At 37.6% G+C, this 17,209-nt stretch overlaps 1 protein-coding gene across 6 annotated transcripts in view; it reads left to right on the top strand.

The window, feature by feature from the left end:
• ANKIB1 (ankyrin repeat and IBR domain containing 1) overlaps positions 1-17,209 on the top strand; it is an 88,504-nt gene that overhangs the window by 67,189 nt on the left and 4,106 nt on the right. For 4 of the 6 annotated variants that reach the window (XM_058805656.1, XM_058805689.1, XM_058805665.1 and 1 more), the window contains exons 9-18: positions 208-374; positions 4,566-4,654; positions 5,673-5,803; positions 10,242-10,376; positions 10,942-11,028; positions 11,121-11,187; positions 11,553-11,698; positions 12,288-12,466; positions 13,024-13,075; positions 16,034-16,145. In XM_058805656.1, coding sequence (XP_058661639.1) covers positions 208-374; positions 4,566-4,654; positions 5,673-5,803; positions 10,242-10,376; positions 10,942-11,028; positions 11,121-11,187; positions 11,553-11,698; positions 12,288-12,466; positions 13,024-13,075; positions 16,034-16,145 — 1,165 coding nt within the window. The remainder of the gene's footprint in view (positions 1-207; positions 375-4,565; positions 4,655-5,672; positions 5,804-10,241; positions 10,377-10,941; positions 11,029-11,120; positions 11,188-11,552; positions 11,699-12,287; positions 12,467-13,023; positions 13,076-16,033; positions 16,146-17,209) is intronic. The other 2 variants (XM_058805683.1, XM_058805698.1) reach the window with 1 other exon arrangement.

Genomic DNA, 17,209 nt, shown 5'->3' on the forward strand with positions numbered 1-17,209 from the left:
CTGTTGTTCCTAAAAAAGAAGTGGAAATTCAATTACGCTCTTTCTATAACTATATTTTAAAGTCTATCCTTGTAGATAGACTGTCCTTATATTTTTTTTGCTTTATTCCTTCAAAGGAGGACTATGAATACAGATTATTTTATATCAAGGATGAAATCTGATCTTATGTAGTAAAATAGTTTCTTTTTTTCTTTTTTGTCCCCACAGGCCTTTGTTGAAAATAATCCTGCCATTAAATGGTGTCCTATACCTGGCTGTGAAAGAGCAGTAAGGCTGACAAGACAAGGGTCAAATTCAACAGGATCAGATACTCTCAGCTTCCCTATGCTAAAAGCCCCTGCAGTAGACTGTGGGAAAGGACATCTTTTCTGCTGGTTAGTACTGGAAACTTACCTGCCTCTCCATAAACTCACAGTCACTGCTATTCCAGGGATTAATTTTAAAGTCCCACATGGCACCAAGAGTGCAACAGAAATTAGTATGGAATGGTAAATGACTGTTCTATCCTCTATCCATGCACTACACAAATATTGTAGTATTTTGGGGCACTGCAAAGATTTATAACCCAGTAGTCATTATTGTCTCTGTTAGGTGCAAAACAACAGCATGGAGTGTTCTGATGTTCTGTTCTGAGGGAGCAGAGGAAATGTGGGATACTGGAACAGGGATTTTTGTGTCTGGATAGTTGTAAAATCAAAACATGGTACATTCTCTATTGTAGTGTAGAAAACCAGCCATGTTTAGCTCTTCCTGAATTTTGCTAGAATCACATCAAAGAAGCTGGAGTTGAAATGGGACCATGAAGGACCATGTCCTTCACACATAGCTATTCTGTTTGCAGCATCACTCCAACCTCTGTTTCACTTAAGGTTCAGCACTTTTTCTGTCTGTTATCTTCTCCTGGGTTTTAAGATGAATACAAGCTCAAGAAGGAACAAAAACCCAGATATTTTTTAAAACATCCCTCAGATTGCTGATCCTCAGCACTTCGTAGAAAAGGACATAAGAGCATCAACAAAAGTAAAAAAAAAAATGGCATATTTTTCTTTGACATTATCAGACTGACAATTTATGACTATTGTAGTGGGACATATTTATGTTTTAGGAAAATGAAAAAGGATCAACCAAAGTACAGACATTCAGACAAGTTCAGCAATTCTTTTCAGTTTTCAATTGAAACCATTATACAAGGACATCCTAAATCCTCTACTTAGTTCCAAGTATCATAATTCTTAATGAAAGATGCTTCTGATTTTAGTTCTTTTCCCATATGAATGAAAGAAGAAGGGAAAAAAAAAGAAAACAGGCCTAATGAAACAACCACAAAAGTCAAAAAACATGACTTCCTGGGAAGAGATTATTTACAATGGACGGAGAACTCAGAAGCAAATTGCATGGAAACAAACCAGAATATGTTTTCTACCAATGAACATAGAATAAAACTTAATGCTGTTCCACAAGCATGTACCATCCTCTCAGCCTAGTTCTGGTGGTAGAGAATCAATTTTTCCATTAACCTGAAGGAACCTGACACCACTTCAGTGTCATATTGACATGAACCTTCAGACAATGGCAGCTTCTGCTTCCTTTACGTGGACTGAATGTACTGGCTCCCTGGAATGTTCTCTGAGAGTGAAAATGTCCTCTGAATGACTAATTTTTAGGAGAAATGGAGTTTTTATCTTTCCTGATAATATTTCTGTACATTCTTTTTACATTAATGCTTTGAAATACTGCACAAGCAAATATAGTTAAGGTCTTGAAAAATAGTTCAAGTTAGCAACAAAATGTCCAAAAAGGCCTTTCCAAAGCCTTTTTTTTCATCCCCACAAAACTGAATGGAAAGTTTCAGCAATGGTGAGAAAGTTCTGCTAGCAACGAAAGCATCCTGCAGTACCTCAAATCAGAACCATTTGCTAAGGACACCCCCCTAGTCTTACAGTACAAAAACTCTATGCACGAGTGTGTTCCTCTGGAGAAAAAATGTATTCTCAGTTCAAGAGTTTTCCTCATTACTGTGTGTTCAAAGGGAGCTTGCTTTGTCTCTTTAAATTTCAATCAGCACATCTCACAGTCCCATATTTCTGTCAGTTCTGCAAGTTTTACTCCAGTAATCTACAGCTTAGACATTGTAATAGCAATTGATGCTGCATTTAGTATGAGATTCTTCTGAATTTATGTATTAGAAAACCTACCCCTAGTTAATCACTTACTTTTTTTCATAGCTGTAGCCTTCCTGCTCATGAAAGCAAGAAAATTCTCTGAGTCTATTGAGCAATTCCTTTCCTTCTCCTTTTAATGTAGGAGTAGGAATGTTCCTCTTCAAAGCAGAATACCCTAGAATTAACTCAGTTTTCATTATGCACCACTAACAGTATCTTCAACAAAATGTAATCAATTGTGGCAAGTACAAAATTCTATTCCCTTTCAGAAAAAGTATTCTGAATTATTTAAATGTAGCATACATTAAAACTGTGTACAAATCCTACATCATTTTATTATCAGATCCATTCAACATGTTAGAACCCCCTTCATGCAGTTTCAGAAGCACCAGGAATTTTAGCAAGCAGACAGTTGTGGAGAATAGTCTTAGCAGGCAGTGCACCCTTAATTTTGTACCATCAGTCCTCACTCCTTTCACCCTAGATAAGGGCAGGGGGCACTCTCATTCTGCAGAAGCAGCAACTCCTCAGGTGCACTTGAGACACCAGTTTTAAGTTGCAACAGTGTTTTGCTGTTTTGGTTCAAAGTACATAATCATAAGAGGGAAAAAAAATCCAGAATTACGTTCTTCTTGTAGCCCTTCCATGAATTTAACTTGTTGTGTTGAAATGTGCTACAATTTTAATAAGTATGTACTGTGCCTTCATATAAATCCTCCTGCTGAGCATTGAGCTGGGGAGGCTCCTGCTGGTCAGTGGCACAGCTGCTCCTGTGAGTTCCTTTCATCCACTGCTGGCAGGAAGTCCATCCAAAATACAACTTTCATGGAAACTTTCATGAACAGTAGGCTCAATGCTCTTACTCTAGTGAAATGACATCCCAGCACACAAATGCTTGTTTTGGGGTGGGCTGAGGAAAGAGCTTCTTCCATGAGAAGTTATTTTTGAACAACTGTTGTAACTGTCATATATAGATAGATACAGATATAAAGGTTTAGATACAGATATGACTGAACTTCATTAAAAATCCACACATCCACACATTAAAAATCCTACAAATTTGAAGGTATCAAAGACACATGACCCTCCTCCCACCCCCCATAAAAGATTGACTAATCAATCAGCTTTTAACTTAAAACTGAGCTTGTCAATGTTAAATCTTTGCTATTTCAGTCCTTTCTGGCAACAAATACTATACTGTGAGAGGGTCTTGGCACTGTTGAAGTCAATGATTTAAGTGTCCTACAGTCCCACGGATGTGAAAGGTGTTTACTTTGAACCAAGGCTGAAATCACCTTATTACACACCAGTTGTTCATTCTAGTACAATCTTTCCCAGCTAAGATCTTAAGTCCAAACCAGAGATACATCTGTGCTGAATTTAAGCTTTTTTGTTTGCAGACTAGCTAAGGGTAAAAAATGTTCAAAACTGTTCCCATAACCTTTTCTTTCTTCCTGCTTAAAATGTGGACAAGGGCAATCAGAAGAGTATTGATGTAGCTTCTGAACCTGCACTGCAAGAGAGCAGTTCACCACTGGATCTGCAGCAAACTTGTGTGTGCTCTGATGCAGCTGGTGCCCATCTGAAATTATTTGCTTTGATATGGCAGATGTCTGAGGCTATTTGCTGCCATTCCTGTAGAAAAAAAGGAGCTATTACAAGTCCAGAGTGCATATTGACACATCCACACTGCAGCACCATCTGGAAGCCATATGTCTGCTGCCACTGTGTAGTAGTGATTGCCATCCTTAATCCTAGTAGGAACTTCAGGACAAGCTCAAGGGACTCATTACTCCGCTGTGTCCATGTAAATAAGTTCAAGCCCCCATTTAAGAGGCTCTTGTGGAAGGAGTAAAAATCCATGAATACTTAGTGCTGGTGTTGAAGGGCTTCGATCTTGTTCTAGATTAAAAGCTTGAATCCAGTTAAAGGTTGATTATTGCAACTGAACAGATTAAAGTAATTCTACATAAAATACATTTCTGTTATAGCAAATTACCTACTTTTGGATAAACTCTGTAGTCTGATTTACCTTTATCACAGAAACTATACGAGCACTTTTGTGGCACTAAAATAATACCCAGGTATAAAAACAAGCTGCAAGCCAGCTGATTTATTCCAGTTTGCGGTTTGTAATTTTAAGAAGCTTCTTTCCTTTCCTGTCCCATTTAAATTCTTTATCAATAATAGTCATCTATGCTTGTGAGCAAGTAGTCTAAGTGTATTTTAAACCAATGTTATTTATCTGGCTTTTGGTTTCCTGACTTAATTAAATTCTGGGCATGTTTCTTTTCGATTTTTTGGGGGGGGGAGGTTGATTTTTTCCTTTTAATTTGAACCAATTTTGACTTTAATTCTAAATCTCTGAGTTATAAGTAATTGTGTGTGCACCTTCTTTTTCAGGGAATGTCTTGGTGAAGCACACGAGCCCTGTGACTGCCAGACCTGGAAGGACTGGCTACAGAAAATATCTGAAATGAAGCCAGAAGAACGTAAGAGCCATGCAGGGCCAACAGGGAGGGCATGGGTGTTTTGATGCCATTTCGATCCTTTGGTTTTAGACAGATTTTTTTTAGTTGCATAAAGTAAAAACTGGCTTTAGCATTGGTTGAAAAATAGGGTAAAAGGGGAAGAAAATTATACTCCTGAATGAGGGCTGCTTACACTTTAACTGCAGCACTACGGTAGACTGTTCTTTGTGGTCCATTTCTGCCCACAAACACGTGTGGTTCAGTCAGGGTTTGCAAAACTCCTTCCCTTCCTTTTAAAGCTTTTTTTTCATTAACTGGTCAATTTATTCCTGAATATAACTTCATTTGCCCTGTCCAATTTTGATTTTTAGCCCAGGCTGCTCTCATGATTGAGTAGTGTTCCATGAAGATTTTTATTCCTTTAAAACTAATTCAAGCCAATAGGTGATAATAATAGTAAGGTTGAGGGGGAACTGCAAGGGAGTTGTAGGAAATGGCTTACTGACAGGTAACATTTACTGAAAAAAACTAATAAAGGTTGGGTTTACACAGGACAGATATTTTCTTAGTCAACATTAACAAAGAAAGCAAAGATGACAGCAATTTGAATACATATTTACTTGATTGCCACAGCTCAGAGCCTTTCCACAGTATGTTATAAATATTTTGGAAAGCATAGAAAATTTTATAAAGAGGCAAAATACACCCTGCTTTTTGAAACTATACCTGTTTCTTTCATATATGTATTTGCCCCTTTATATGTTGTAATTGTCACATGTACTGTATATCAATTTGTGTTATAATAGATGTATGGAAGTACATTGAAATAATAAGTGTATTCATATTACATATGTATAAACTAGAAAGTGTAATAATAAAATATATGTAAGAAATATGTATAGTGAGAAACTTCAATATTTTGTCAAGAAACAGGGAAATACACATCATTCCTAATCTGATTCTCACAGAAGATTACACAAGTACAATTTCAACCTCTCTGTTTTTGCATGCTCCATATTCTCCTGTCACCCTGAAAAAGTTGTGGGGGTGAGTGAGGCCTATGAGGACGCTGCCAACTGCCTGTGGCTGCTGACCAACTCCAAACCTTGCGCCAACTGCAAGTCCCCCATCCAGAAGAACGAGGGCTGCAACCACATGCAGTGTGCAAAGGTAACAAGGAGCCATCGTGGGATTTCTTGAGGAATCAGATTCAGCTTTGTATGTCCTGTATATATTTTAGGTCCAAAACCTCTGAAGGGTCATGCCTGATAGATAGTGGAACCTGTTGCAAGAATTAGATAATGAGCAAATGGCAGGTTACATGTATTTAGAAAATGTTTTAATGTGTACTGAAATCTATTTGGCTGACAGGTGTACATTATAATGACTGAAATTTCATAAACACCTAAGAATAATTACCAGTACAGTGTGAAACAAATAATTGATGGTTATATTGTCATTAATAATGTAGAAGAGAAAGAACAGTTTTAATTGGCAGATATAAAATTTTAAGAAAGGCTTAGGTCTGAATGAATGAAGGTTTTGCCTTACTATATTTTTCTTTTGCATTATTTCTCTACCATAGCAACAAAGCAGAGAAGTTTAGGTGAAAAACTGTAAACAGGAATTAATCAGTAGGAATGAAAAGACAGCAAAGAGTGATTCCAAAGAAAATGTATTGATGGCAGCAGCCAGAGAATAAGTCACAAGTTTGCACTGTGCTACCAAAATAGAAAAAATATTTTTGCCATGAGTTCAGTATCATTTGAATATGCTTTTTCACTCAAGTTAGTTAAAAGCAGCATATTTAGACATTTCTTTATGTCAGAAATATCTTCTACAACTGCAGCTATTACCTCTTTGAGGAGCATCATTAAAAATAAGAAAGTAGTGAACACATTACACAGTTGGCCTACAAAAAAAGGCTAACAGATTTAGAAAGTAATTCTCTTTATTTTTCTGAAAATGTGCAGGTATCTCTCCATTGCTATGCAGATCCCATTTTCTTTATATTGTCACATATTCTCTCTCTCTGATACAAATTGAAGATTGGGCCTTTCTTGGTACCATTGGCAGCAGAGAACATTCTCCTACACTTTGATTTATGCCAAGTTTGCTGGTTTGGGGGGTTTGGGTTTTTTTGTCTTAAATTATTTTAAAAAGAGCTCATAAATTCTGTACTTCTAAAAACTTTATAAGGTATGTTTGTTGTGGCTTCAGGCTGGAGAAGGATTTGGCCAATAAACACTGATGAATGTGGATAATTTGCCATTCTAAGGCACTAGCTGACAACCAGAGGTCTCTTTTCCTTTTTGATGGTTATAGGCAGCTTGAAGTGTCCTTAAAACAGTCAGATTCTTTTGTCATGGAGAAATCTCTGCACAGACAGCAGCTGCCTCCCCTCAGCCTGGTGAGGAAGGGTGTCCTCAAGATCATTACAAGGCTTGGACACAAGGAATAGTGGTTGCCTCACTTGTTGCTTCCTCTGCTGAAGTTACAATCCCTGATGATGGAGCTTCTGCCTTTTTTTGCAGTGAGGTCAAGCTCACTTCATGATGGGCTATGGCTGCCTCTTAGCATCTAGCATGCACCTTGGTGTAGAGGAGAATACTCCTTACTCATGAAACCCTGGTTTCTGTACTTAAGCAGGCATTTTCTTGTTGTTTTATGGATGCAGCTTCTAATGAGGGCTTACACAGTCCTGCTTTCTCACTCCACTGTCTATATTCACTTTTTAAGCTTATGGGCACTTTGATTTCAAAGAACAGGAGGAGGTTCATAGATAATAAATTGCTGCAAGTTTCATGAAACTCGGTAGCTGGATGATGCAGACTTCATTTGTACTGGCACCAGGAGAGAGGATGAAATATCTACCCAGCTGTTGCCTGCTCAGCAATGACCTGTTCTGCTTGGCTCAGACCCTGGCCAGGCAGCAGATGGGATTTGTTAAGCCCAGGTGGTGATGATACAAGGCTCAGTGATCTTAAAGACACATAAAACAGAGCTCAGGAGTTAACCATAGATAGTTAATCATAGCTAATCATATGCTGAGTTGGAAGGGATCCACCAGGACTAACAAGTCCAACTTCTGGCCCTGTGTAGGATCCCCCAAGAGTCACACCGTGTGCCTGAGAGCGTTGTCCAAACTCTTCTTGAACTGTCAGGCCTGGTGCAGTGACACTTCCCTGGGGAGCTGTTCCAGGGCCAAGCACCCTGTGGGGGAAGAACCTTTCCCTGCCTTCGAGGGAGTGGACAGCTCCTCCCAATTTATGCAAACTCAGTATTCTTTTGAGTCCTGAGTCCAGGAGAGCCATCATGTAACACAGTTATCCAGCTCTGTGCTGGATGTTTTGTTCAGAAGGAGGCTGTGAGAGTTTATCAAAAGTTCTGCTGAACTCCAAAAGGTTCCATCACCTGGCTCCCCTTGCTCAGCTGAGTGGGTCACCCTGTCACAGAAGGAGATCAGGTTCCTCAAGCAGGATTTCCCCTCAGGAAGCTGTGCTGGCTGTGACCAATGACTGCATTGTCCTCTGGGTGCTTTCAGTACCTCCCAGAGTCATCTTTTCCATGGCTTTACCGTGCACTGAAGTGAGCCTGACATGCAGTAGTTTTCAGGGTTGTCCTTCTTACCCTTCTTGAAAATGATTTTGGGTTTGGGAGGTATGCAGAAACAGCTGATGTGGTTTTGAATGTGTCATGAGACTGAGATACTGGGAGGAAGGTCTGGGAGCTCTGTGAATCTTGGGTTTTGAGGAGGTTTTGGAGATATGAGAGATTAAAAGATAAATATAATAGAGTGGTCAGATGGAAGATAATTTGGGTGAGCTGAGATTGTTGCAGTAGGAGCATATATACTTAACTTAATAGGAAGTTGAGCTTTATTAGTTCAGTTGCTCGTGAAACATCTTGTTTCATATGATCTTTTAAATATTTTGCAATGATTCTTTTTTTTTATAGGGAATATGGATGAGTTTGAATGGTAGGCAAATGATGCAGTCATACTTAACACTTTATACAAAGGTGTGCTGGCACTTCATTCTCAGCATTTCTCACCATTTTTTACAAGCCAACAGCTTTAAAAATGTTTGAAAACAAGAAGGAACAGCACAATTATTGTAGCAGACCCCTGATGGGCGAGTAACGTGCATTGACTCCCTGATTTCAGAAGGCTGAACAAATGCTTTATTAAGCTGTACTATATTATATTGCACTACATACTAACATTATACTATGCTAATAATAAACTAAAAACCTGTGACCCTTTCAGACAGTCACAACACAGCTTTGACATAATTGGTCAATCAATCAAAACCACCATCACCAGTGTGCAATTAAGAAATCCCTTCTGGTAAACAATCTCCATTCCACATGTGCCAAACAACAGATGCAGCAAGCAAAGATAAGAATTGTTTATCTTCTTCTCTGAGCTTTCTCACAGCATCTCACAGCTTCCCAGGAAAATCCTGGGAGAGAGAATTATGTCTCTCTCTCTGTTCAGAGAATTATGTGAATACCACACACAACAACAAGAAGAAATATTCTAGTCTTCATTGCTTTTTAGAAGCAAATCAGCACTACTGATTTTTGAGACAAAATTAGTAAAAGTACAGTGCAAGAATTGGATTTCATTCCTTCCTGTAATATATGTAAGTGATTGTATGAAATAACTACAGACAAACTCATCTGGTATGAAGTAGGTATTCCTGGAAAGGTTAAACTTACCAAAGAGATAAGAAATGCAATTTAATTTATCAAATGCCACTAATAATTCTTAAGGCTTAATATTAATTAATGTAAATTTTCTCTCCTCATCTATAAGACAGATAAACATGGTTCACCAAATTGTGAAGTCTTTTGCTTATCTGTCCATAAATAGCTTCCAGTTATTTTTAAATTACCTAGCTGAACACTTGCTGCTGAATTGAGAATATTTAACACAGTTGGATCTTCTGTGATGCAGAGAAGCATGAATAAGTCACTTTACACTTCTTTGTAAGGTTTTACCTATTTTGAAAGCACTTTACTCAGTCAGTGCAGAAAAGGCTCACCTGGAAGTAATCACTCATCAAAGTTTATGTTCAGACTTCTTCTCTTTTGCTTTAGTAGTTGTTATTAATATTTTGTGTCAGAAGCACCACATGACAAAACATCAATAATCATGGCTTTTTAAGCAATATTAAGGAAAAAAAGTTTCATTCTTTCTCATTAATAGTTTCTGTGTTATTTAAAGAAATGGGACTGGTTTTCTAACAATAACAAAAAAAAAAAAAAAAACAAAACAAAACAAAAAAAAAAAAAAAAAACAAAAACAACCAGGCCTGATCAGCTGTATTTAGCATTTGGTTTATTTCCTCTGCTTAAAACTTAACATGTAGATCCAACAGAGTCTAATGATCCAAGGAACAAAAATGATGACTGACATGGTTTGATATGGTTTGATAAACAGATCTCCTGACTAAGTAAAATAGGAAGGACGCTCTCCAAAATGTTTTTATGCTCAGAATGCTGTTAATTAAGTTGCCCATAGAGGAATGATGATGCCTAACTACAAATCTAAGGCATTTCAACTTATATTTTTTCCTTTCCTTTTTCCTGTTTTGTTCTGAAGTGCAAATATGACTTTTGCTGGATATGCTTAGAAGAATGGAAGAAGCACAGCTCTTCCACTGGGGGCTACTACAGATGCACTCGCTATGAGGTCATCCAGCATGTGGAGGAGCAGTCCAAGGAGATGACAGTAGAGGTAACAAATGAATGTGTGTATTTGAAAAATAGCACTAAGGTTGCAATTCTCCATTCAGGATAAGTGTAATCAAAATTTTTCCAAACCAGACTTCTAAATGGAAAAATACAACCTTAAACATATCAAAGAGACAGAAAGAAAGCACTACTTATTGTGCTACACTACACTTGTGGTTGTTAACAAAGTCAAAAGCAGAAATCTTATGCATCCACCAATGTTCCATTTTACTTCTCTGTGACATGGTTTCCTTTTGTGAAATGAGCATGCTGGTCCTGCAATTAGCTGCTGTGCACTACAGAAGACATGCCTTAATTTTGGCTTTTGGAAAGTTGCTTTAAATAGCAGGGACTGTCAGTGTATCAATTCTTTGGCTGCAGTATTTGCAGCATTGTGAATTTCAAAAATTAATTTTGTGTCTTTACTTACATGGCACTACACACTGTGCACAATACTTTACATATAGTCTCAATAGAAACAGTTCACTATTTAATTATATTTAATGGTGATAGTTGTATTAAATGATAAGACTTATTTTGGTTTCTTTTGTCTCTCCATTATTTTCCAGGCTGAAAAGAAGCATAGAAGATTTCAAGAGCTTGATAGATTTATGCACTATTATACAAGATTTAAGAACCATGAACTTAGCTACCAGGTGTGGGTCAAGCCATTTTTACTGATGTTTGTTTCTGGTTAATAATCCCAAAATAATTATCTTATTTTCGTTTATTTATTTTATTTTTCTAGTTAGAACAGCGCCTTCTAAAAACAGCCAAAGAAAAGATGGAGCAGTTGAGTAGAGCTCTAAGTGGAAGTAAGTATTTGCTGTGATCTGTGCCTTTGATTTGAAATCACATCAACACAGTTATGGCTAAACTGTTCTTTTTTGGACAGTGCTCACATCAAGTTTGCTGTGTGATGTCATCCCTCCAGTACTAATTTGTAAACATTGGATGAAAGTTAAATGTACAGTAAATCTTACCTATTCCAAAGCCTCAAGGAGGAAGTAGCATTAGTATGGTAGAAGCTAATGTTCTGTGTTTATTTCTTTTCCTAAGAACACTGCGCAGTTATTGAGAACTTGCTGCTCTTTACTTGCAAAATATTTAACTGATATGCACAAAAGTAATGCTGACATCAGCAGGAAAATACTTTCCCAATGCTTGTTTCATATTGCAGCTGAGGGAGGCTGTCCTGATACCACATTCATTGAAGATGCAGTGCAAGAGCTTCTAAAAACTCGCCGCATTCTTAAGTGTTCTTATCCATATGGATTCTTTTTGGAGCCTAAAAGCACAAAGAAAGAAATATTTGAACTTATGCAGGTAATACATAGGTATATTTTACTTTCCTAATGGCACTTTATTTTTTTATATTAGTTATCAGTGTCTTTTTACCATTTTTGTAGTATAAAACTGACATGCCTGTTTTATATTTGTAACCAAGTTAGAAAAAGTAGCATTTTTTTTTATATCGCTTTGCAAAGGAAAAGGATAAGGACAAATGGAAGGAGAAAGTAAGAAAATTTCCTGTTAATCTGCTTTCTGAGGGTAACATTTTAGCTTCAGTCTTCATCTCCTTCTCTAGCTTCTCTTTTCTTTCTTTCTCTTCTGATGTGCTTGACATCTGGGAGGAGGCAAAACTGGGGGAGTACCTGGGACTGCTGCCTCCTTTCCTGTCCCTTGGGTCCCTTGAAGATAGTCAGTATTTCAGAGTGCAGGGAAATCCTGCTCCAAGCTGGGGGACAGAATGTAAAAGAATAGGCTAGGGGGCAGGTATTTTGGGGTATTTAGGGGTTTCATCAGGTGTTTTCAGGAAAATGGATATCATTCCCCTCAGTGTTCATGGAGAAGAGTTCTTCCTGTTTTGCATTTCCCTGTAAAACTGTTTTTTCTGTATCATGAACTCTTGCAGACAGACCTAGAAATGGTCACTGAAGACCTTGCCCAGAAAGTGAACCGGCCTTACCTTCGGACACCGCGCCATAAAATCATCCGCGCCGCGTGCCTGGTGCAGCAGAAGCGCCAGGAGTTCCTGGCCTCGGTGGCCCGCGGCGTCGCTCCTGCAGACTCCCCAGAGGCACCCAGGCGCAGGTAATCCTCCCAGAACGCTGCACAAGGCAGCAAATGTTCCTTTGGCAGCTGACAAAGAGGGGCAATCCACTGCTGTTCTCTGACTAGGAGTGGATGCTGAGTGTGGTGGTTGTAAATCATTGTGATAGTGATGCTTTCTTGGGCCTCTCATCCTTGTGGAATTACAGCCTTTGGGGAAAAACATATTTTTCTTTTTGAGGATCACTGCTATGTGTGTTGCAACCTAAATTGCTTCCCCATTTGTGATATATTAATGATTAGATGTCATGGCTTCCATTTTACTTTTTTCCATCAAGACTGTCACTAAATGCCTGGTACGCTACAAAAAAATCTCTTAAGTATTTTCTAAACATATCAGGCAGTTTTGGAATAGTCAACAACGTAACTCTGTAGGGCTTTCAAAATAAATTTCGAATTAAGAATTAAGGGGGAAGACTTGTTAAGTTTAGAGAGCTACAATTGCCCTAGTTTTCAGATTTCAATAGGTTTTGAAGCTCTGAAGAGTTATCATATTTGTTCTATTTCTAAATTTGATGGTGTATCTTTCTATTTTGTAGCTTTGCTGGTGGAACATGGGATTGGGAGTATTTAGGATTTGCATCCCCCGAGGTAAACTATTTCTTTTTAATTTTTTAACTTAGTTCTGCATTTGCTAGAAACACAGGTATGATCACAATCTGCATGAAGAGCTTCCTTATCTTGAGTCAAAGCATTTCAAGTTGGTTAAGCTTTCCATTTCATTTATTTCACAATAGAAGGAAATATATATGTAATTAATTGTGCAATGACTATAAATAATGCCTCTAACATGGATGTAGTTATCTAAGGGGGCATTAGGCAACCTTAGATATTTCACATTCATTTTCCAAGTACAAAAGCAGTTTTAAAATTGACTATAAACTGCTGTCTGTGTGCTGGAGAGCCTTAAAGTAATAAATGTATGAAATTATGTAGATCACTTTTGAATGCAATATCAGTTCAGCAGAATTTGACAAAAAGTTTATGAAATTTCCATCCTCTGTCAAAATCCCAACAAAAACATGCAGTCATACTCCTAAATATTGTTAAATATTTCAAATATTTATTTTTATTGTTAGGTATTAAAGCAGGATGGAAATTGCATACTCAAGTGACATTAATTTCTGCTACTTTACCAAGAATGAAAATTATAATTTTTTAACTTATATTCTATGATCTGTATATGGGAAGGAGTAAGTAGTTTTTGAGACTCTGCTCTAAAAAATGAGAAGCTTCCTATAAAGATTTCCTTTATCATCTTAATTTTTAGTTAATGTTTTGAGAACATTAGATTAAAGCATTCAGTCAGGAAGGAAACTTCATTTCAACATTTCCTTGTTTGCTGTTTTCTTTCTAGCTAGTCATTGTTAAACATCCTAGAAAATTTCATGTACTTTTTTCCATATATTTCCTTTGCTATTGTTGGTGAGCATCACGCTGGTGAGAACATGGCTCGCTTCTCTACAAAAAATCAGCTGCTTCTCCTGTCCAGTTCCTTCCTTTAGTTTTTTTTAAATAATCCCACATCTGACAACATCAAACTCATTGTGATGTTACTGTATGATTGATTGTGATGTTACTGATGACAGTGGAACTGGCTATGAGAAGAAGCTGGTAGGAAATGTGTTGAAAAGCTGTTTAGCAGGAGGTGCAATAGCAGCTGTGCTTAGATGATCTGCTTATGAGTTTCTATGATTTGCCTAAATGTGGCACTGTGTGATGCAAGTTGGTTTCTTTGCTATGTAGCTATCACAAATACTTGCAACCACCTATGCTAAAGGAATTTTATAGAATTAATAATGGTCATCTTTGTTTATTTTAGTGAATTTCACTGCAAAGCATTTTACATAGAACTGTATTTATTGCAAACAAATGAGAGCTAAGATCTGGTATGATGAATAAATCTTAGTGTTCAATGATCACTTCCCATGATTCCTTTTCTGATTCAGAGTGATAAAATTATATATATTTTTTCATAATTCAGTTATATTATCCTAAATCAAGGTTTGATTTTCTGTTGTTTGAGGCTCTGCCTTGCATTTAGAAAATCCCTGAGATCCCTAAAAGCTGGAAGAACACTTTAGAGAAGAATCACCTCATGCTTGCTTTGTTTCTTTATGGTGTTCCATTAGACTAACAAGCATATACTACTAACTGCTGTTGAAGATAGAATATTGGGCTAAATGGACCTTTTGTCTGGTCCAATAAAGCTACTTTTTGATGTTCTCACAACTTCCATGGATAAAAATCTGCCCACACCCATGATTTTGTGACTATTCCTTTTGTCTTGCATATGTCATTATGAGTAAGCACTTGGTCTGAGAAAGTTCATGGAAGAAAATATACTCTCCTAATACCATCTACATTACTAGGGACATTGTGTAAGAGAAATAGCTCTTCTGGATTTAAGTTTTAGGTACTTCAGATGTTAAAGAGTTAATATAGGAAAGGAAAACTAATGGTACTGTTATCTTTACCAATTCATTTGGCCAAATGAATCCTTTGGATTACATATTTCCCAACTTGGAGCTCACAGAAATAAAGAACAATATTCTTTTGAAGAGAAGAGCGAGTACCTGTGTGCACAGTTTTATTGCCTTGTGTGTAGGAATAACTGAAATTACACAAAGTGCTGCCTACACAGGTTCAGTGTCAGCTGGACATACCAGAAAAGATACCTGGAAATTTGCTTTCAAGCATAGAACTAGTTCCTTCATATTAGGAAAGATATGCAAATTGATCCAAGTATTAAGATAATTAGCCCTTGGGATGTTAGCTTGATGTTGTCAAGAGTCTTTTCCAATAAATGTAAATGCTATATGAAATGTCTAAGCACACACAATATGAGAAAATACAGGCTGTGGGAGTTCAGATCCATATGGTATGGCTCATTAGCAGCTCAAGTTAAGCAAAAGTAGAGGAGATTTGTAGTAAAAATAAAAAAATCCATGGAATAAAAATCCATCATAGAGTGACCAGTAGAAGAGTGTCAGATGTGGCTTAAGACGTTCTGGAGCCATAGTGTCCTGGAGGCTCAGAGAAATATATCAAGTTCCAGTGTATGTCTAACAGCTTTCTGTTGTCTTTTCAAGGTTCTTTTCTACTGCCAATTGCTGGCAGCAGAGATTCTGAGATAATTTATTGGTCTAATTCACATCAGTTGTTTTTATGTTCTAAAATCAGTGAGTATACATTTATTAAAAGTGTGTCAATAGGTGCAGATATAAAGTTTGGCATCAGAGATTTAAACAAGAAATGTGTTCCTGGAATTGGTAAAAAAGGAGATTGCAAGTATTAAAATGTTGGTAGTACATCTAAGTTTTTTTTTTTGTTGTTAATTCGTTGTTTTATAGATCTAGGATTACCTTGGATTTTTTTGTTATTTATGTTAAGCGTCGCATGATACAACTTGCAATTCATTTTTCTGAAAGCGGGTGATTTTATAATAAGCATATAAAATCACACATTTTTTATAAAAATGTGCTGCTTGTTACTCAGAAAAATAGTGCTGCATGCTGCCCTGTGTTTTGTAACCTTTGGTTTATGCAGGAATATGCTGAATTTCAGTATCGGAGGAGGCACAGGCAGCGCCGGCGCGGGGACATGCACAGTCTGCTGAGTAACACTCCCGACCCCGAGGACCCCAGTGAGAGTACCTTAGGTACGGCCCTCTGGGCTGGCTCCTTGCTCTTCCTGCTTCAGAAATCACTGGTAGTGACCACAACAGGGCTTGTTCTTCTGTGGATACACTTTAAAGAAGTTTCAAATACATTGCTGTATTTTCCAGGGTACAACATAAAGGCTTGTCTCTGCAGTTTTTTTATGTGATCTTAGAAGTGTTGTTGACTTCACTGTGGCTGCTGCTGTTCTAAAAGAGAAATTCATTGATCTTCCCACTAACAACTTCTCAGCTGTCCAGCACAGGTTTGCTTTTCTGAAGAAATTCTGAAGGTCACTCATTCATACACAAGTCCTCTATACCAATGAAAAGAACCAGTTGTGCATAGAATGTAGAGGCTACAGGCCTGTGGAAGAGCGTCCTAAGGTTGGATTCCAAAACTCTGCCCAGAAGCTGTTTTGGCAAATGCAGCCGGGAAAGAAATTGGCCTGACTGTGACTTGCAGAGTGCTGCTCTTCTGAGGGCTGGTAGTGCCGTCCTTTAAGGTCTCTCTGTGACTTGGCTGTCTGGGCTGGCTCAGTTCTGCCAGAACCTTAGCACAGGTCCAGAAATAGCTTGAACCCAACTCATACTGTGGCACTGTTTCTGCAGAGCTGCCAGTCTGTGTGCTCAGTCTCTCAGCCATGCTGCACAAATTGCTGTGTCTCAGGAACTTAACACTTAGCTTGTTCTTTAAAACCAAGAAGAGAGATCCTTTATTGAGGAGAAAGGATCACATGCATCCTCTATTTTAGAAAAAGTAATCAAAATTTTGGTGAACTTTGGTTCTTCCCTATTACAAATAAAATGCAAAACTATTTTGTTAGCTGAAGGACTAGATTTTGACTGAACACTTGAATATAGTAGTGATGGCTAAGTGCACACTTTTAAAGCATGCAAGAGATTATTTTATTTCAGTCTATCATATTTTGAGTTTTGGAGTGGAAAATTCCATTTTCCAAAGTCAAGAGATCTACATTTATTTCTATTACAGAGCAGTTTTTTCTGGAAGCACCATCTTCTATTTTTTGTGGCTTTTAAGAAAACAGCAATGTCAGTAATTGCTG

This window comes from Ammospiza caudacuta, chromosome 1 (assembly GCF_027887145.1).
Source record: "Ammospiza caudacuta isolate bAmmCau1 chromosome 1, bAmmCau1.pri, whole genome shotgun sequence".
Classification (NCBI taxonomy): domain Eukaryota; kingdom Metazoa; phylum Chordata; class Aves; order Passeriformes; family Passerellidae; genus Ammospiza; species Ammospiza caudacuta.